Source organism: Crocodylus porosus, unplaced genomic scaffold (genome assembly GCF_001723895.1).
Source record: "Crocodylus porosus isolate Cpor-Errol unplaced genomic scaffold, CroPor_comp1, whole genome shotgun sequence".
Lineage (NCBI taxonomy): Eukaryota > Metazoa > Chordata > Crocodylia > Crocodylidae > Crocodylus > Crocodylus porosus.
In genome coordinates, this window is record NW_017728886.1 from 132,458,781 (window position 1) to 132,481,686 (window position 22,906).

Genomic DNA, 22,906 nt, shown 5'->3' on the forward strand with positions numbered 1-22,906 from the left:
TTTAGTGCCAGATCAGATACAAACTTCACCACAATGTCTACCATGCCAGAAACTTTTGCAATTATTCCCTATGTATAGATGACAAATTAGTAATTGGTTGTACCCTTCTGGGATCTATCTGTATGACTTGACCCAAATGCATTATTTCTCTGAGTTTAACTTTACTTCTGTATATTGAGTTTTAACCCCACTGACTGAGCCTTGTCCAGAGTTCTCTGAAGCCTCTGATCATGTTCCTCCAATGTATGTCCTCATATTAAAATATCACCTATACACACTTTGGCACCCTCAATGCCACTGAATATTCATGGTGTATATTTATGAAACACTTCTGGTGCTGAACTTAACCCAAAAGACCATCTGAGGAAGCAGAATATTCCATATGGGGTATTGAACATGCACAAATGTCTGCTATATTTTTTCTAAGGAACATGCCAAAACCCAGCTGATGCATCTAGTGTGGAAAGAGATGTTGCTTTTGCCTTATTTCCAAAGATTTCTTTTCTTCCCTGGTAAGAATGAGAAAATGTTCCCTTTTTACATAATTATTGTTAAGTTATTTTGTGTCTAGGGAAAGGTGAACAGTTTCATTTTTTTTTAACTATAGAATGAATCAGTAACATCCTAAGCAACCAGCATCTCTAGTTTTGTTTAAGGCTTTGCCTTAGAGAGCTAGATGAATTTTTCTGGAAGCCTGTATTTTTTTGGAAAACAGTCATGTTTAGATGAAACAAGAGGTGCGTGTGCATGGCACTTTAAAGCAGGCTAAATGCTTTTGCACCGCTTTAATGGTATTGGTGTTTGTACTCCTTGGCAGCGTATTAATTCCAGCCACTGTAGGAAACTCAGTGGCATAATGCGCCTTTGCTGATCATGACTTGGGGTGCAAACTAAAACTCCTTTAAGGAGTTTTAGTTTGCTGCCTTAGAGCCATGGAGTGAAGCACTGGGCTCCATGCAGCTCCACAGCTCTGCAGGAAGCCCTGCAGGCAGCATGGCAGCAGCCCAGGAAAGCAGGCTCTGCCCAAGAAAAGTGGCAAGCCTGAGCAGCACAGCAGGGGCAGGAGTTGCAGCTGGAGGTGAGGGGAGCAAAACAGTTCCATGAGCCTGGGCTCTGGCCACTGCACAGAGCTTCTGGTGGGACTGTTCCTGATGTGGCTCCAGCTGTCCAGGTGGTACTGTGCTCCCCTCTGGGTGCTCCTTCTCCTGCTGCACCGCTTCAGATGGGTGGGCAGCCTGGTGAAGGCTTCAACCCAGCAGATCCCACTGGAGGTGAGAGGAGCAGAGCAGCATCTGGCTGGCTGCAGCCACACCAGAAACACCCCCACTAGAAGTTCCTAGAACAAACAAAAACTGAATTTTTTCATTACTGTTTATTGTCTTTATCTGCACATGTGCCAACAGTAGGACTGAGGAATCAATAGCTTTCCATTGTAAATTCACAGCCTCACCTGCTTGTTGTGAATACTTGCTCTTTTTTCAAGCCCTTTACAGTAACTCTAGTATAACACTGGCTTGTGCACCAGTGTCTGATTGAAAAGTGACAGTAATACATTTGTTTACAGCATAATATTCCAGTTTGGTCTTATAATCAAAACCAATGTTAGGGGCCAGAACACTGATTTACTACCAGTGATTACAATAGAACGAGCACAGAGCTCAGCAGGGAGCAGGTTCCCCAGCCCCCACCAGCAGGGAGCTCCCAGCATCAGCTTCATACCATGAGGCTAGCACTGGGAGATCCTTATGTCCCAGCTTGAGCTCTACAGTTGTGGGGCTCAGGCTGGGAGACCCTTATCTAAACCATATACTCAAAAAAAAGGAGAAAAGAAAAAGGGGAGGCAGCTCAACAGCTTCTATTTACATTACCTTCACTGAATTCTAGGAATTTGATAGAGGGACAAAGTTGCACATGCTGAAGTCTCTGAATATACCAACATTCAAAGCATCCATTCTCTTCTCAGTCAGTCTTGACTCTGATGGCTTAGTCATCAGTGGAGAATGGACAATGGAGATCCAAGGATCTTTCCTATAGAGAACTCTAGAGAAAGAAGAATGAGGGCATCCGTATCTCTATTTCAAAGATATATTTGAGACAGATAGAAAAGCAATGAACATTGAGCCAAATGACTGGGAGAAGACTGCTGAGGACTGAAGTACAGTACTTCAAACTGTCTACTAAGTGTTAGACCTGTATATATTGGTATTAGCAAATGGCATATTAAACTAATCTAATGCCCAGTAATTACCACACATGTTTAGACAGTGATGTTTTACTGTGCATTACATTTGTCTAATATACAGTAAAGCTTCTTGTGTAGAGGGACACTCCCTGATCCCTTTTGCTATCTCATCTCTAATCACAGAGTTCTCCAAAATTGCAGGACTGACTCTGCAGTCTAATATCCTTTTCAAATTCCTGAAAGGGTTCTCCTCTTTTTGCCCTTATGTAGAACTGATGTTGTTCAAAAGTCTCATTCTTTTTTTGGAGTGCAGTACTCCTTAAATTTTTTGAGCACAGTCTTATAATCAGCCTGCTCTGCTTGACTCAGTTGCAAACTGTTATATACATCTAGGGCCTCAGTATCCATTATATTCAGAAAAAATAGCATCTTTTGGTCACTTGGCTTCTCCGTGGCTCCACTCACCCTCATGTCCAGGTCCAAGTGTTGGACAAACCTATTCCAGTTCTTTGATGTATGGCTGAATGGTTTCAGCTCTGCTGGAGTCCATGGTTGCTCCATTTAAAAAAAAACTCACTCCATGCAACGCAGTCACCTGTTTTCAACTACTTTGATTGCCGTGACGTGTTGTGGATTCAGTTCACTGAAGCAGGAGCCACTTTTACAAAGAGGTTTTTTTATTCCTGCTAGCAGCACATCCACCAACTGTCATCAGACTCTCTCTCACATCTCTGTCCAACTCCCCCTAGTTATGTAAGCCTGTTTTGCCATGCTGGGGGCAGTCTACTGCCAATCTTGGAACCCTGGTGTGGCACTGGCCTCGGTCTTTCTCCCAGTCTACCAAAGGAACAGCAGCAGCCAAGCAGCAGAGTATCCTGATTTCCTGTCCTCTAGTGCAAGACACAGTTTAAACTCTCTCTCTCTCTCACACACACACACACACACACACACACACTTTAATACAATATACATATATACAAATTAATTATAGGTACTTGAATTTATAAATAACATAAAAAGGAAAATACGTAACTAAACTAATAATTTGGGTTACCAGTTAACAATAAACAGCCCAACATATTCACATTTACCATTTTGATCCCAACATAGTATACTCCACATTAACAACACAACACTTTAAATACATGAATGACTTAATTCCCCAATGCTCACCATGACAATAAAACGCCTTTTGCAACTTTTCAGTGGTCAGCAGGAGAAGCAGAGCTCAGAGTCTGTTAAGCTCAGCACACACAACCCAGTCTTCAGCTGGGCTTCCAGGTAGCAGCCAATAGAGGACACCATGCCCTCTGGCTTGTCTGGTAGCTGACTCTGGCTCCTGATACCCTCACACAGGGTATCAGGAGTACTGTCCTGCCCTGGTATAAACCTTAGTTCAAAGGCAAACACAAACAAAGCAACACAAAAACCACCACATTTCCAAACTCCTCTGCACCTTTCCACAGCACCTTGCTCACCATCCGTGGGGTTTTCTCTATTACGCAGCTCCTGTGTGATGCCTCTTACCCCTTCTCCCTCAAGCCAGCCTGCCTTTCGCAGATGCTTAAGGGCCCTGGACAGTCTCCGCTTGTCTCAGCCTCCTTTGCACCCCACACGAGGCTCATGGGTTCCGGGCAAATAGGTCTCTGCAGGGATTAGCCTGTCATGTCTTGACATCCCACCTTGGTTCCTTCAGGCTGCAAGCTCCTGTGCCTTCCAGAGGTCCCATCATAAACTCCTGCTGCCCCAAGAGGTGGATCTGCCCCTGTATAGATCTCTTGCCTCCTCATCACACACAGGTGTACCTTCTCCTTTAAAGGACCCCTCCCAGCCAATCAGGATGCTGGGATTTTCCTGGGCTAGCAGAGGGGCACTTTTGTTTATCAGTCTCTCCCAAGGTTTTCCCTCTTCCAACATGTCTCTGCTGGAGCAGGTTGTCATCTGCTCACAGTATGGTGTCCTCCACTGCTGCCAGTCACACTTTGCCTGGTGTGGAGCACTCTGTATGTGCAGTTTGGTGTTGTTATACTTGTAAAAGGCATACAGTCTTCCTACCTACTGACAGTTGCTCATGATCTTAAAGTTCCACATGTAAAGGTATTCTTTCACTGGAATCTAATGCCAAATGCCTTATACTGTTAATGCAAGTGGGTGCATTACCTGTACTGTTACTAGGAATTAGCATGTTATGGTTACCACTTTCATGCTTCATCTAGAAACATTGATACAAGCATCTAGCACATAAGAGTTAAAAAAAATAGTAATGCTGCAGAGCTATCTTCTTTATCCAAACTTTGTGCTAATACATGTCATATTGTACTTTCTTTAGAAATTAAGTGTTGAAAAACACTGATTTTGGCAACACAATCAGCTCCAAACCACTCTGTATATCAGCTGAATTACAGACAATATTCCCTTGTATCATGCTTCTCTGCAATAATGGGTAAAACAAAAAGAGCAAAATAATATTAAAACAAATTACAAATAGTCTACCATAGTTAAATATCTAAGCAAAAATGGATTTATATCAATTATCTATATTTTTTTCATATTCAGTAATATGAAAGGACTTTCCTACATAGGGAGGTTTTCCTGAATTAAACTTGAATACTGTTCCTTAGTAATGTATTTTCAAAAGTGCAAATATGAATTCTAACTCTCATGTAAGAAGTCCCAGATACTTTAAACCACAAATTTTGTCACTATATTATATAAGCAAGACTCCTTTGAAAACCTACATTATTTCAAGAATAAATGATGTATTGAATATGTTAATTAACTTTAACTCTACCAATAATTAATTAATACAGCCAGAAGACAAGGTAAACAAGCACACACAATCATCCCACACAAGAAAAAATAATTATAAAATGAAAAAAAATCAGATTATTTACTCTAAACCATCTTCTCTTGTAGGAACCTATTTCTTAACTATTTATTGGCTTATTTCTTACCTACTTCCTGGTTTCAAATTATAGAAGGGAAAAAGTGGACCCTCAATTCTGCTTTCCTTTGAATCTTAGGCTGGAAAAAAAAAAAGGTTAAATTTGAATCCACAGATTATAAAAAGCTGACACCACTGATTAACTAGAAGATGTGGAATCTCTTGTCACTGAATGTTTTTACGTGCAAGACAAAATTTGTCAGGGATTGTTTAGATGCCGCCTTCAGCAGCATGTTAGACTTGATATCTAGAGGTCCATTCCTGCCCTGTTCTCTGTGACTTTGAACGGCCAATAGCCATATTGTGTTACGGCTACTGTGTGCTATTCTTGACTGATAGCTTAGGAGATTAAGGTGTTATGTTTTCTGTTCTGTTAGGATTCACTGTGTAGTTCTGTTAAGAAGTTAGACAATGGATTTGTATAAGATGGTTTGGATAGGGATTATCCGGCCTCAGTCAAAAACTTTGACTGGATGACCTCCTGAGGTCCCTACCAGCCCTACTTCTTTATGATTCCATGATACGCTACTTCCCATGGATACAGAATTTTGTAAAGGGATATGGGGACAGTGATCAGAATAATTGGCACCCTGGTCCAAAGTAGCCATACATCAGTTCACTTTTGCTGAAAAAAGTATATATTGGTTTTAGACTATTACTCTGCTATCTAGAAATGGCAAGACTTGAGAACACTGCTGCAAAGCATGTGATCGCACACACAAAATCCTTTTGCCAAACATAGTATGCCAGTTGTGGTCAAGTCTGACAGTGCACCTTTGCTCCCAGCTTCCCGCCCACCCTACCAGGGTAGGCAGACTGTACCACGAAAGCAGCAGCCAGGAACTGTTCTGGTTCTTTTTAGTCCCCGAGTCTGGTAAGAATCCTTCCCTCAGCTCTCAGTGCCTCTCCTCTTCCCCTCCATGCTCAGTGGCACCAACTGCTCAGACCACTGCTGCCATAGTCCCCACAGGTCTCTGGCTTCCCCCCGGGGGTGGGAGGAGCTCCATATTCACTCCTGTCCTGCTCCAACTGGGTTGCACAGGAAGCTGGGATCAGACAGAGACATCAATGGAAGTGGAAGCAAGTGGTGGTTTTCCCCCTTCACAATCCTGCTTCTGGGGGGAGTAGGCAGGAGGAGGAACCTACCCTCTACTGCCACTGCTGTTGTCATGGGCCGAGTCTGGCCTCTGCTCAGACCAGCAAGAATGGGTAGGAACAGTTCTGCATCTCCCTCCACACCCAGACACAACAGGGACAGAGTAGCAGGGCAGGGGAGAGAAGCAGTGGAAGTAGATTGATGCTGAGCATGGAAGTGGGATTCTTACCTGATTCAGGGAATAAAGCCCTTGGCTTCTGTTCATGTGGTATGATTTGTAAGAAAGATGTGATCATGCAACTTCCCCTCACCTCTGGAGCTACCCCTGCTACTTCCCAATCCCATCAGTTTCCAGCTACCATGGACAGCCCACACTGAAACAGAATAACAAAACTATTCTAATTTTGTCCAAGACTGACATTTAGCCAAGTGGTTCCAAGAGTATAAGGATAGAAAGGAGACTTAAAACTATCCTTGCCCATTTGCATTTTGACCATAGTTCAGAGTTTTTCATAGCCTAAACCTAATCTGTCTGTACATTTTACTTCATCAACCCATTTCAAAATAAGGAAAGAAGCTCTTATGTTTCTATTCTTTTCAGCTTTACTGTTCAAGTTCTAGTTGACATGCTTGCAGGGAGAAACCACTTACATGAAAATTGACTGCTTGCCAGGACCCAATCGCCCCTCTCAAAGCTGCAATAAAATGTTACTGAGCAAAAACATCTTACACAGCCCCTTCATAGCCCTGCCCCCTTCAAGGTTTATGACTGGCTTTGTAATTAGAGATTATCCTACATGTGAATAACTGAAATGTTTGGGAATATGTAAAGAAATCTGAGAATTATCTATTGCTACTTCAATAAAATATAAAAATATGATAAGGAACATTTGATGAGGACAGAGCTGGTGATATTACCCATGCTGATGATGTACATATTCTTAATCCAAAATTAGTAAAGGATAGCTCTTGAGTCCTTAAGAGTCTTTGCCACTGCCTGCCCCTAAAAAATTCGGGCTAAAAAGGCCTTTTTCAATCCAATGCAATTCCATATAGTAGATTATCCATGAAATTAGCAATGCATTCATAAATGCATAACTCATATCTGCAAGCAGAGCCTGGTAACTGGCAGTTTCAGACTAGACAATCTTGGAGAACTAGGTTCATCTCTCAAACAGGTCTCATCACTGTGGCTCCTTCTCTTTAAAAGACGACCAGAATTACCTTGCCTTCTTATTAGCTGCACCAACAAATCAAGGCAGGAAGTCAGGGCAAGATCTAGTACTTTATCTTCCCCCTTGCTATAAAAAGGCAGGTAGGTATTTGTGGTTTTCTAGACAACCATGACAAGGTGCATTATGGCATCACAGGAACAGATTGTTGCAGACATCAGCTAGTCTATGTAAAGGCCCACTGGCTTCCTCTGGCAAAATTTTCAGAATCAAAGCTGAGAGTTTGTATCATCTGATTCTGAAAACCAGGAATTTTGATAATCTCTTGGGACAATGGCAAGGAAGGAATAAAAAAGAGGGGAAGAGTTTCCTGTGGACTACTTATTCTTGAATATAGATGCAGAAAATTCCCCCACATTGGTGAAGGGGATGCAAGCAGTTATGGAAGGGTACATTTTGGGAACATGATGGTGGCAGGACAATTTTTCCCTCTCATCAGGAAGGACTATATATGCCAAAGCAAGAACGTCCACATTGCAAAGGCTACATAATAACCCTAAAAGCACTGAGCTGGAAATCATGAGGCCTGAGGAAGCAGGTCTTGAAAACCAAAATTGTCCCTTCAAGGAATATGTGTTCCTTATATTCTTTTCCACTGAATGAGCAGAACCATGCTTTGCACTGGAACTAAACTCTACTGGCAGTGGCATATGGACCAAACCAAAAGCTATATCAAAGGATGTAATCATGGATCAAACTGGTGAAAAAATTTGTGGATCCATAAATACAGACACTGAAGTGCTCTGAAGAAACACTGAATCATCCCAGTGCCAAAAATCATTGAGGTTACCTGGAAAAATGGTGGTGCCAAACAGCTGGAAGATCTCATGGAGTCCTGAGAGGTGCTCTCTTGGAAGCCATGCTTCGCTCTTTCTCCAGAGCTAAGAAAATGAGTCAATGTTTGATTGTCAGACTGCGAGGATTGGAGCAGATCCCATCAGCTTACTCAGGAGTTATAACTGAAACCAGCTCCTAAAGCTCCAACCTGCATTTGGAGTATTTCTGGGGGATGTGGGATTCATCAATATAGTATAGATATTTGGGTATGCCCAGAGACTATGGGATCAGTACCTATGCATGATGGATAGGGCTGGAATTCCAAGGACAAGGTAGAAGCCATAAATGACAATAAAGCAAAGTCCAGGACTTCTTTTTCTCAACCTAAACAGAGGAAAGCTAGAATTGTTCAAGAAGTATGCATGCCAGTAAGCCAGAAAGCCTCCAGGTTTGAGTGCTGTAGGTAGATTCATGTATACCTAAGCTGATGATATGCATATGGGTAAGCACTGAAAGAGAACCTTGTTTTTCTAATCTACAGCTTGTTCTTTATTGCCTGACAAATTTTCATTATAATTAAAAATAGTGCATGTAGTACTGAACACAAGCATATGCGTTTTTTCAGCATTTTACATTATTAGTTTGATATAACAACTGAAAGAAGCCATGCATGCAAAGTATCTAATGAGGTGAAGAAGCAATTACAAAGACGGCAAGATGTTCCAGATCAAGCTCGTGAATCACTACCTTTAGTGCCACACCACTATGCAATATACAAACAACCTTTTGTAAATTGGTAGGTTCCCTCAGCAGCTAAGGAAAACCCATGACCAAGTCTCCTTCCTAACTTTCCCTCAGATTATGGTTTAACTTTGATACAAAAAGAAACAAGTAAGCAGCAAGTTCTCATAGGATTTTTCCTTTGTGACTTCCTCTACCTTAGGAAAAGGACAAGGCTTTCTTGAAACCCTATAGCAGATATTAAACCCTTCATGACTGCTCCGCCCTGTCACTTTTCTCCAGAACAAACACTAAATGGCTTACTGAATATTTTATATTGTTCATTTAGCAATGATGGTCCAGATTCTATAGTTGCCCACATACCCCTAATTTAGTCCTATGGCTTCAGAGCTTAGCACAGTAATGAATAGCATTACTGTTTTATGTACTTTTCATTCTAGACAGACTAAGCAAATTAAAACATAATTCAGTTAAAACCTTAAATAGGCACACTGAGATTGTAAGAGAGGGTGGCAGAGAGGTAGGGGGTGGAGTTGGAGATGGACACTATAAAATACACCACGCAGACAAATATCATACCACCTCTACAAAAAAGGAATGTGGGGAGGAGCTCACAGTTTATAAAAGGGATGAGGAAAATTATTATTACTGAATACAGGCTCTAAAATAAAAGTTTTAGAAGTATGTTTTTTTCCCTCCATGAGTGAAAAAGTAGTAACTAAGGAGTGTGAATCGTACACCGAAGACTGGTAGAGGAACTGCTTAAGGTAAATTTCTAGGGGCTTTAAATCAAATCCCTCTTCCCTGCCCCTCTCTATAAAATCCTACAATCAGACAGTGCAGATAACTTGCAATCACAGAAGTCTCAAATAAGAAGGATGTTAATATCCTTCTGTATCACCTTGTATTACCCATCAGTGAGCCACAGATCATCCCCAAATTGAGGGATTGCTGCTGATGACTAACGAGATATAATAATAAAATAATATGACACAATCACTTTCCACCTAAGAGGAGAAACAGATTAGCTCACTGATCCTGCTATTTGCAATGCACTGGAAGACTGTTCACCTTGAATAAAGTCCATTGACTTCAAAAGAGAAGGGTAAATTGTAGAGCCGCACAAAATTGTGATGGATGTTTTCTTCCAAAGGTGTTTCGATGAGTTTCAAGCTCAAAACACCGAAAACAAAACAATATGCAAGGCTTTGAAACAGCCTCAAAATGAAATGAGGGCACTCGAAACATTTTTAAAATTTTGAAGAGATTAGAGTTTTGAAGCCAGGCTTGCAAGGAAATACAAACTAAAGAGAGGGAGGAGGAAGAGGGGGGAAGGACTCCTCTGATACTGACATGAGTAGCTGACCAGTGACTGTGATCCTTTCCTGAGGTCCCTTCCAATCCCAGCGCTCTGGGAGAGGGACAGAGAAGGAGCATAAAAACATTGTCTGGTGTGAGCTTTGTCAGCTGTACCTCTGACAGCTTACTGAACACTATCCTCCAAGCAGCATTAGGAAGGCTCTCACTTCCTACTTGCTAGTCTGTTCCTAGCAAGCAGGATCCAATCCTTTCCAAAATATCCTAATACCCTTTCCTAATCCATTCCTTTCAACCTATTCCTCCCCCAAAATCCTCTTTTTGTTTTTGTTATTCTCTGTAATTCTTGTCCACATAAAAGAAATCTGTGTTTTCCCTGACAGTCTGAGTTGACTGTGCAGGAAAGCACAATATATATTACAGAACATATATTTATATATTACATAAATACATATGTTACATTACAGAAACATGCACTGGTTTTCCAGCACACCAAACACAAAGCATGCTGGAAAGGCAGCTGGCAGCTCTTCTGGCTGGGGTGGAAGAGGGGGCAGAGGGAGAGCTCTAAGTTCCTCCCCCCAAACAAAACCAAAACCAAAACTTAGACACAGCTCTTTCCAACAACTAGCAGACATGTCGCTTCTGCTGCTACTGGCACCAAGGAGATGGGAGCAGTGTCTGCATCTGCTCCAATAACCCCTGCCATAACAACAATCTCAAGCACCACCACCATGACAACAACAAGCAGAACCAGCATTACAGTCTCCTCCACCCTGATTTCAATTCCCAGCCTGAGCCCTCCAGTGCCAGAGGAAGAAAGAGCTGGGGATGGATCTGGATCTGAGTGCCATAGCAAGGGAAATTCTGGTGAAGGAGGGGGAATCATCTGAGTTTGTGCTCCACACCCCTCACATTTCCCCTAGAGTGAGGTCTCCCTCCCCGGAAGGTACTTCAAAGAAGGCTGAGGTTGTAGAGGCAAGTGACTTAGCTGAGCGTGCTTCTCCTGTTGCTGTGCTCTGCCTAATGAGAAGGAGGAAAAGGCAGCATCCACGCATGTACCCACACCCCAGAAGTGAGTGGGTAGCGTGGTCTGGGTTCATTTTGAGTTGGCAGATGATCCCACAGATACTACCTGCCTGCATTGCCAAGCCAAAACCAGCTGGGGCAAGGGAACGAAATGCATAAGCACCACAGGGAAGCTGACACATCTCTGCAAGCACCGCCCCCATCACCCTTGCTCCTCCTCAGCCTGGCACCAGTGCCCAAAAAGAAGTCCCCCTCTCGCTCAAAAACTCCCATCCCCCCGAAACAGAGGCAGGCCACCCTGGAACAGTGGGGGAAAGGCGGGCACACAGGGACGATATCCAAGGTGAGCAATGTCACCCAGAGTGGATTGCTACCCCTTGTCCTTAGTTGAATGGCCAGAGTTCAGACGGCTTATGGCACTTGTGGCCCCATCATATAATGTGCCCTCCCTGTATGAGGCATGCAGGAAGTACTTGAGGAAGGAGCTGTGCAAGGTAGGTCCACAGGTGGCCTTACACTTCACCTTGGACAACTGGAGCAGCCGAGATGAAGATCGTGCTTACCCCTCCCTCACAGAGCACTGGTGCAATCAGTCAAGCTGTTCAGTGGGTTCTCCTTCAAGCCAAGGTGATGGACGAGTCCCACATGGCAACAGAGATCATGGGGGCCATGAACGGCATGGCACAGGGGTGGCTTGTTGGGCAGGGTGAGCTCACCCAAGGGTTCATGGTCACTGACAATGGGGCCAATATGGTCAAAGCCATCCATGTTGCCAACTTTGTTGGCATCCACTTTCTGGCACACAACCTGCATCTCATAATCAGGGACACCTTGGAAGGGGACAGGGCTGCTGGAGAGGGTGCCGTCACAACCAGCCACCTGATTTCAAAATGCAGGAAGGTGGTGGGTGACTTCCACCACAGCATCAAGGGGGCAAGATGTTGTGGGACAAACAGGCAGAGCTGAACATTCCACAGCACAAAATCATGCAGAATGTGGAGACTCAGTGGAACTCCACATACCAGATGCTGGAAAGGCTGGTCAAGCAACAGATGGCCATTCATGAGATAGTCTTGCATGGGGAGATTGGGATCAGTGGCCCACTTAACAAAGCTTAGTGGTATACTGTCTCCCAGATCTTGGTGGTCCTGAAGCCCTTCCTCAAGGCCACCAAGAGCCTCAGCAGTGGTAATGCCCTCCTGAGCCAGGTAATCCTTGTAGTGAAGGAACTTGAAAACAAAATGCACAAGTTCCAAGGATTGATGTTTCTGGCTGTGGCAAACCACTGTTACCAGAAGTGCAGGAACTGGTGAAACGGCTGAAGGAGGGCATCAAGAAACCCAAAATGAAACAAAGCAAAACAACCCTGCTACATGTGAACAATCAAGGTCAACAAGCAGGAATTTCTAGTGTGAAAGACAAAAAACTAAAAGCAAAAATAGTATTTTAATGCATTTGTTTTTTAATGCATCAGCTTTGCAATCCTTTTTCAATATTTTCTAAAGCAGTAAAAGCATATATGTATGTAGACACATATTGTTTATTATTTGAATAATGATAAAATAACAATAACAATAGCCACAACAATGACAACAATAATAATATTAACATTAAGTCATAATCTTTGGGAAATGCCCAAAGTCAGGGTAGGAACCAAAGAAGTTGTGCTTGAAGATTCATGCTCCTATTTTATTTTTATTACCATAACATTGCTATAAAGTCTGGAAAAATCATTTTTATCTGAATTTATTAGTTGTGAAAAAAACAATTTAAACAGGCATAAAATGAAGCACATATTGTTCTCGATGTTATTATGCCACTTGCGATCATCTTTACAATGACACGAGAATAGCTAACCATGTGCAAAATCTTCAATAAGATTGCAGAACATACATTTCCCATTTCATTTTCTTTATGAAGAAAGAAAAGCAGCGTTTCAAATGATTAAAATAAATTTAAAAAGTTTACTAGTCTATCATATGATAATGTTCAAACTTTTGGGGTTTTTAGCATATAATAATGTTCAATGTGCAGGGGAACCCATGGCTAAAGAACTGAAAGTGAAACTGAAGGGCTAAGGCCAGGGCTCATGCTAGTGTTGTCTGTGCAGAAGTAAGTTCAATTTCTCTCCTTACTAACACTATGACAGAGAAGCTGTAATTTCTCTTATATAATCAGGAAAATACTACAGCCATCATTGTGACATGTCAGACCTATTCTCTTACGTGTCATATAATTGCATTCTCTTTACCAGGAAGTGTGCTTGATACACCATATCTTCAATTTTCAAGGAAAGTAAAGTAATAACTATAATAAAATTGTCACTTTAAAAATCCACGATGACAACTGAGACCTCTTTTCCCATATAATTCTCAGGTGAATATTTTAATATGGCGCTGTATGATTTGCTTAAAAAAGCTTGACCAACTTCTCTATATATAACACTTGTAACACGCTTTAATCTCGTAGTCATATTACTACATTTCTTTCATTTGTCATACCATCTCATTATAAATAACATCTCACAAGAATTATATGATGACAGGTAAAATAAAAATAAGAATAAAACCCCCTACAATAATCTCCTCCTGCTATGGGAGAAGTACTCTTGAAAATAACCCTAAGAAAGTGAAATGCAGGAATAACCAGATTCACTCATGCCTTGTAGGAAGGGCTGTGTAGTTGCACAAGGGGGAAACACCCTTAAGTCGTCACAGAACCAAAGGATCCACAAAGAAAACAGGTTTAAGTCTCATGAATCCCAAGCTTGTATCTTTATGCTATCTGTTTTATGTCATACACTCTAGGGATATTCACTCAATGCTATACAGTCTAGATTCAAGATATTTTTGCTGCCCCTTCCATCCATGTGTATTTACTTGCTTCTCCAACTTAAGATGTGTAGCTATGATTCTATTTCCTGTGTGCTGGCCCTTTAAACATAGGGAGTCAGGTACCTGTCTGTTCCAGGCATTTAAAATGGAAGAACATTTTAAATGCCTACACACATGCACACACTTTTTAAATCTGTTGTTTGGCTTTTTTAATGCCTGGGAAATGTAACTGGTATACATCATGGGAGATGAGAGAACAATAAAACTTTTTGTGCATTTCCTCTAACAAATCTGCTGTTTCGAGAGGGGTGAACTACATGGAGGGACTGGGGTGTATATGGAGTGTATATGGGTTCTTCCTGGGTGTATATATATTCAGAAAACCTGCTTCCCTCAGTGCTCAAAATTATACCTTTCCTGGAACACGCAGTGCTTTGTCTCATTGCAATTACTCTTAAGGGTAAGATCTGCTCATAAACCCCCATCTCACTGAATGCAGATCTGATGTAGGCTGGAACACACCCTGTGAAGCAAAAAGGCCCACATGATGACATTCCTTTACTGCATATGTACAATAAACATTTTGTCAGGCAGCTGTTAGATAGGTTTGTTCCCTTGGGATATTTGGAGGGAAATCTTCCCCAAATCAACTATCGTTTTGGAAAAAAATAAATCCCTGTGAAGAAATCCAATAACAATCTTAAAACCAGATAGAGAATTGATCATGTGCAAAAGGATCATTTCTCATTCTTATCACAATCTCACTCAGCAAAGGGCTATATTTTGTCATGTTCTCTGCACTTACGAAAATCTTAAAAGCATTACTAATAACTATTAATTTCATACAATTTTCTAGTCTGCAAGCAATATTTTTTTAAGACAATTCAAAAATCACATATGTTAAGGGTTGGTATATATTGTATATTAAAATCTGGCGATGACTTGTTGTCCTAACACATGCTGTAGAACAAATAGACAATGACAGTAAATTAATCCATCGCCTTGATAGTCATATCATGATAAGGATGAAAAACCGTACCATTTTGATTGCAGACCTATTCTTGTCCTTTGCACACATTTCCATGACAATGACTGCAATCATTATAACAGCATTTTACATAATGACTCTGCTTTTGTGATGCTATTCCCAAATTGGGTGTGAAAAATGTGAAAGGGCAGATATCAAATGCTAACACTAACATCAATGAGGCAGAATAGACTACTAAAATAATAATTGACAGCATTGACAGGGCAGTGACATTGAACAGAAGCCTAAAATTATGGTGTGATTCCCACTTAACCTCTTCCATAGATCAAGGGTCTTGCTATCAAAAACTCTTATGAATTAAAAGGTATATGAAATGAAATTTTGATAAAGTAAATATAATAAAATGCAACAGCAGTGCACCTAAAAGAAACACTAACACAACATAGCCTTTATATTGCACTTAGGTTGACTACTACTATTTTTTTGTCTTCAAAAACACACTTCCTTAATGAATTCACGTTGGAATGTTGGTCAACCAATCTCCATATTAAAACAAATAATCAAAGTTACCACTAAATATAAAAGGTACTGCCAATGCTTCTAAACCCCATAGAGGTACTGCAAGTATAAATTTACTATAAATGTACTAATGCTGAGGAGGCAAGTCAGACGCACAAATTGTGAGCATGATACCCTTTAATCTTCTAAGAGAAAAAAAGGTGTGGGGGGGTGCACAGGACAGCAAAGAGAGATGGGGTCACCCATTCAGAGGAAACCATTAAAAAAATGCTAACAAATCTTGTTCACTGAGAAATCTTCATTCTGTGCAAAGACGAGGGCAAAAACAGAACATTAGATACTGCCAATTTTTCACAGGACATTTCTGTTGGCCTTGCAGCACACTAGAGTGCTGTAACAGACCCTTTGGGAATCACTGCTACGCATGCTTACCAAGGTCCAGCATAATATCTTCAACCACACAGCACTGCTGCAGGTAGGCTTCTTCCTATACTGAAAATAATTTATCCAAGGCACTTCAAGCAGGCTCAGTAACTGTGCCAAAGATTTTTCCCTCATGTTAATTAATCCACCCCAGGGCTGCGTTACCCTACTCCAGTTTAGGAAGCAGTCTCCCCACGGCAGCACATAGTACCTAGAACATGGTAAATTATCACATACACATGGATGACATGACTTTTTGGGTCCATTCCCCAGCTTTATATTGAAATCAGCTAGCTTTCTTACATCTATTTCTTTTACTGTAAATCTGTTTGTCAGGAATCTTTTCCAAGCTCTTTGGCCTCTAAATATAGGCTCTTCACTTACCCACTCCTACTGGTCTTTTCCTATAGTTATTCCAATTCTAATTCAATCTTTCTTTATTAGAGCCATAGAAGAAGCTTAAGCAGTGCCTAACTGCATAATTGCATTAATACTCTCTAGTAGAACCACCTCACCCATTACGTCTTATGAGTTATGAGTGCATTTGGCTTAAGCATGGATGCATCATGTTGATGATAATTTATGATAATTTCTGTTTCCTTGCCCTCTTTCCTATTTATTAGCTGACCTGCCTTTGCTTCCATGGTAAACTTTGTCATCTTTCTTGATAAATGAAGCAAGATAACATTGATTTAGTGTATGTAATAAAAAGTGGTATCATAACACATGAATGGACTGTGTATAACAAGCCTTTAACTTTGAAGCTCATACACCACTATGCAAGTGTCATATTCTTTTAACATAGTTTCAACATGGATTATATCATACAGACACTACTGCAGAATGTTAACCAACTTGTTGCTGGCCCTTTTTCTTATACTTAAACATTGTGGGATGGTATCCCCTCTCTACTACAACCCTCCCAGATTGACTACCCAAAAGCTAGGCAAAAAAAGCAGTCCTTGCAGTGTTCCTGGGCTCAGTTTGTTTCCAAAATATGCCTCAGAAGAGAGTTTAAAGTTGTCCTGAATTAATCAAATGTGTAGCTAACCTTAGTATATTATCCATTATACACATGGGGTAATACAGAATGTGATGCAGGTACATAAGTCCACCCAATTCAGCAACCTTCATTTGCCTTTTTAATATAGAACTCTAAAAAGTATTAAACAACATTGCTTTTTTATGACAACAACATCATTTTTATCTTCAATACTGTAACTAAATATGGGCAACAGGCAAATACACTGGAAGTGTCTGTAGAATCATTCACTCTGGGGAATCTCCTTTAAATTTGAAGGCATCAGCAAGGGAAGAACCTGAATTGACAATATTTTCTTCTGCAAGTGTTGCTGTACCTTATATAAGAAAGAAATAAGGTCTTACCTTTCCCACATATTGAGGATCTGGTCCCATGTGCTCTTCTAAAACAAAGAACTGGTTCCACACCCATCCACGTTTGGGACGATGGTGTACTTCTGTTTCACCTTCTATGTGTTTGGTTTGATTTCTAGTCACCTTGATGGAGCCATGGTGAGCAGTTCCATAACATCTCTGCACAAAACAGAGACAAACTAGGACTGGGCAGATACAAGATGTGCTCGTAATTCTCATTGTAGGTTAACTTTCCAGTTCAAGGTTTCCTTTTCTCTTGTCCGTTTCAACTGTAATCCTTTAACAGGTTTCCAAGGGGGAAGGTGAAGCCTGGTTTAGAAAGACAGTCCAAAACTTTTTTTTTAGCCTGTCCATGGTTTAGCTGCCCATTGGGGAAAAGCCAGACTTCATTTACATCATGAAAACTGAATGGAGAAACTGTTGGTGTTTCTTGAGGTCTTCACAATACACTGCCACAACCAACCATTTTTTACCTAGCAGAAGGAAAAAAGAAAATCATTTACACTTCACTGAAAAGAGTCATTTCAGGTTTTTTTGTTTGTTTGTTTTGTTTTTTTTGTTTGTTTGTTTGTTTTTACACTTCAACGGGTGACGTATGCACTGTTGTGCTAATTGGTTCTTCAAAGAGTTCTATGATAACCAAAATTTCTTTTGAAACTTTTGTGGAGTGTTTCAGTTCATTTTTTAAAGCATTTGAAGAATTAGTGAGGCTCTTTCAAAGTGCATACAATAGGTATGCTGTGAGAACTGGATAATACAAGGTACTGGTGGTATAAGATTGGGCCTTTCACCTACAGATTACTGTATGAGGGATAATGTTTGTTAGTTTACACAAAGTGAATTTTTGGCCTTTGTGTAATTTCTTCTCCACAGAAATCTAAGAATATGGAAAACTTCATTAGCTATAGGCAGTTTCAAAAAATATACCAGGGAAAAATAGCTACTCCAGGTCAGAAGTAAAGCATACTTGCAGAAGCTTGGGGCCAAAACACTCCTTGCTATTATCTAGGTTTTATTGCTGGAACTTTACAGAAACATTAACTGCACATACATAACATTTTTGGACACATCAGCACTGCTTGGATTATGAAAAAAATATTTGTTTTTTACCCAAAAATCACAGAGTCATAGGGATGAAAGGGACTTCAGGATATCACCCAGCAGCAACATTGTTGTCTAAACCTTCCCATCCAAGTGTCTGTCTGATCAGCTTTTAAAAACTTCCAAGGATGGAATTTCCACAGCCTCTTTAGGCAATCATTTTAATTGCTTAACGATTCTCATATTGGGGAAGTTCTTAATATCCAACTCAAATTTCCCTTGTGGCCACTTGAGACTGTTACTTTTTATCCTCGTCTCATGACCACCTTAGACTCATGAGTCTAACTCCACCCTTTTCGTAATCACCCTCCAGGGATTTGACAAACTGCCGTTAAATCCCCTGCCCTCACCAGTGTTCACTTCTCCACTCTAAATAATCCCAGTTCTTCTAAGCTTTTTTCATAATTCATGTTTCCTACACATCTAATCAGTTCCATTGCTCTTCCCTTGACCTTTTGTAATTTGTCTACACCTTTCTTGAAATGCACAAAACTAGACACAGTCTTCCAAGGGAGGCCTCAGCAGTACTGAATCACTTTCCCTGACTTGCAAGTGGCATTCCCATTAATACAACACGGTATGCTATTTCTCTAACAAGAGCACACTGTTGTTTCATAACTCCCCAGGTCCTTTTCTGCAGCACTGCAGCATAGCCAATCATTCCCCAATTTGTATTGGTGCAAATTTATCAAGTGTGCATTCAACCCTTCTACTTTTAAAGAAGGAAAAATCAGCTTTGGATAAAAAAGTGGTATTTCACATCTTAGATACCACTGTTGTTATCCATGGCTCTGGTAGAGGGAAGATAAATTTTAAAAATAAAATAAGAGCAAGGAGTTTGTTTATTTACCAAAATATTTCTGTAGCAACGGATCATCTCTAAAGAGGTTAGATGTTCAGTGCTTCCAAAACATTATACAAAAATCAACAAGCAGTCATTGCAGCACTGGAATCAAAACTGCCCTTTTTTACTAGAAGAACAAATCTGCAATTAGATAAATTAGCTAGCTTTTTGTACAAAAACAGAAGAAATATTTACTTATATTTTGTTTGTTTAAAGTTAGCTGTTTCTACTGCTCCTCTTTGCTACTGAACACATTCAACAAATATCAGCACTAATTTTCCTTGCAATTCCTTCCGCCCCGCCCCCCGGGCTAGAAAATGTTTGAGCAACATTTTTGAGGTAAAGGAAGAACATCGTATTCTTGACAGTCAGGAAAGGGAGAGGAACACAAAGTTTTGTTCTTTGGTTTCTTTTTCTACAGAGCTAATAGAGAAACCTGTATGTGGAACATGTTGTTATTCTTTACACCTATGGGTGTGATTATCTTATGATAATCACACCCCTGCCCTTCATGCTGTATTGTTTAACCATCTAAAATGTCAGTCAAAGGGAAAAGAATAACAACCTGAACATGCACACTGGAATAGTGAAAAGAAATCCATTCTACCAAGATGTCCCTGGGAATGAAAAAGAAACAAACCCTAGAAAATATTATGAGAAGAATTTAGAAATGAAAGGAAATAAATAGGAGTAGGAGCTCACCAATTGCTGTATAGTTAACAGATTTCTCCATCTTTCTATACATGTTTCAATGAAATTTCCCCTTTGGAACACTAGACACTTTTTTTTTCAGAATTCGTACTGAGTCCAAATATAGTTCACTGAGTGTCATCAAAAGCACAGACCAAATACCTGACTGACCTTTGCTTCTAATTAACAGGTAGAAAAACCCATGAGACACATATTTTCCATTGCAACCAACTAGTTTGCAAAAGCGGACACTTATGTGATGTTAACAATACAGCATTTCAGACCCAAGAGAAAATACCTGTGTAGATTTTAAAGTTTATTTATTTCCCAATCCCAGTTTTAATATCTTGTCTCAAAGATACATAAAGGATATGGGATAGTCAATGTCACAATAGAAAATACATGGTTACCCATCTCTCATTCCTCTCAAAACACTTTATTAAGATTAACCCATTAAGCCTCACATAACATACTCCTGGAGTTTAGCATTATTGTTCTCATTTTGGAGATGGGGAAACTAAATCAAGGACTATATGCTGGACTTATGCACAGAGAGGTATTGCAGGACACTCCATCTTCTGCTACAAATCAAATTAAGAAATAATAATTAAAAAAAAGGCTGAAAGGGATCTCAACAGTCCATTTAAGTCAGATCCCCCTGCTGAAAACAGCATTCATAGATTTCATAGAAATTAGGGCTGGAAAGGACCTTGGAAGATGGAGTCCAGCCTCCCACCGGAAAGGCAGGAATTCAGCTGGGGTCATAGGATCCCAGCAAGGTAAACATCCAAATTACTCTCGAAGGTGTTCAGTGTAGGTGCTTGAACCACCTCCGATGGCAGGCTGTTCCAGGCCTTGGGGGCTCAGACAATAAAGAAATTCTTCCTTATGTCCAGCCTGAAATGGTCTTACAGTGGTTTATACCTGTTCAACCTTGTCATCCCTTGGGGTGCTCTGGTGAATAAATGTTCCCCCAGGTACTGGTGGTCACCCCTGATAAACTTATAGGTGGCCCCTGATAAACTTATAGGTGGCCATCAGATTACCCCTGAGCCTGCACTTTTGCAAGCTGAAGAGTCCCATGGCTCTCAGCCTGTCATCGTAAGGTCTGTTTTCCTGACCTCTGATCATGCACGTGACTCTTCTCTGGACTCTCTCAAGCTTCTCCACATCCTTTTTGGAATTGTGGAACCCAAAACTGGATGCAGTACTCCAGCTGTAGCCTCACCAAGGCCGAGTACAAGGGGAGAATGATGTCCTGGGATTTGCTTGAGAAGCATCAATGGATACAAGCCAGCATTTTGCTCGCTTTACTAGCCGCAGCATCGCATTGCAGGCTCATGTTCATTTTGTGGTCAACCATGACCCCCAAGTCTCTTTCTTCCATAGTGCTAGCCCACATAGCACTGCCGAGCCTATAATGATGCTACAGGTTTTTTCTCCCAAGGTGGAGAACCTTGCATTTTTCAGTGTTAAACACCATCAGGTTCTCATCTGCCCATTTGCTGAGCCTGTATCGCCCTCCTGTCTTCTGGTGAGGATGCTCTGCCCCAAAGTTTGGTGTCATCAGCGAACCTGGCCAGTCTGCTTCCGACTCCAATGTCCTCATCATTAATGAAGAAGTTGAACAATATAGGTCCAAGGACAGAGCCTTGGAGGACCCCACTGGTCACAGGGCACCATGATGATTGACTTCCATCAATTACTACCCTCTGGGTCCGACCACGGAGCCAATTCTCCAGCCAGCGGATTGTAATGGACCCAAGGACATAATTGGCCAGTTCTGCCAAGAGGTGATCATGGGATACCAGATTGAAGGCTTTTTTAAAGAAGTCAATATATATGACATCAATCTCTTCTCCCTTGTCAAGGTGATGGGTCTCATGGTTGTAGAAGGAAATGAGATTAGTCAACCAAGACCTACCCACAACAAACCCATGCTGGCAATCCCTCAGGATGTTGGCATTGGCCAGTCCATTAAGGATGGCCTCTTTAATAAACTTTTCTAAGACCTCCCCCAGGATAGAAGTCAGGCTGATGGGCCTGGAGTTAGCCTGATCCACTTTCCTCCCTTTTTTGAAGACAGGCACCATATTGGCCTTCTTCCAGTCTTTGGGCACTACACCAGAGTGCCAGGAGTTTTCAAAGATCTATGCCAGAGGCTGGGCTATGATGCTCGCCAGCTCCTTGAGTACCCTGGGGTGTAGACTGTCAGGGCCAGCTGACTTGAAGGTATCCAGTCTCTCAAGGTATTCGTTCATGAGGTCAGCATTGATGGAGGGCAGGGGATCTCCCTCACCCGGACCTCCCTGTCCTTTAGTGGGCACGGGTGTCCCATGGGACTGATGAAAGACTGATGCAAAGTATCCATTTAATAGGTTGGCTTTTTCCTGGGCATCAGTTGTCAGCTGTCCCATCTGGTTCAGCAGGCGTTCAGTGTTGCCCTTGCTTTTCCTCCGGCTCCCCACATATCTGAAAAAGGACTTTTTATTGTCCTTGATGCTCGAAGCTAGTTGGAGTTCAGTTGCAGCCTTGGCTTTCCTGGTTTGCTCCCTGCAGGACCGGACCAGTGCAGAATACTCCTCCATGGAAGTGAATCCCATCTTCCATCCTTTGTAGGCCTTTCTTTTTAGCCTCAAGAGGTCTGCTAGATCCCTGGAGAGCCATGGGAGTTGCTTTGCACCCTCTTGCTGCCTTTCCTTTGAGATGGAATAGAATTAGCTTGTGCACTGAGGATCACTCCCTTGAGGAGCAACCACTCTTCCTGAACTCCCCTGCTTGCAGGGACACATAG

The 22,906-nt window shown here is 41.3% G+C and overlaps 1 protein-coding gene across 1 annotated transcript in view; it reads right to left on the reverse strand.

Moving 5' to 3' along the window:
- CDH18 (cadherin 18) overlaps positions 1 to 22,906 on the reverse strand; it is a 485,140-nt gene that overhangs the window by 274,030 nt on the left and 188,204 nt on the right. Inside the window, exon 3 of the mRNA XM_019541925.1 lies at positions 17,469 to 17,950. Coding sequence (XP_019397470.1) covers positions 17,469 to 17,696 — 228 coding nt within the window. The 5' untranslated portion in view covers positions 17,697 to 17,950. The remainder of the gene's footprint in view (positions 1 to 17,468; positions 17,951 to 22,906) is intronic.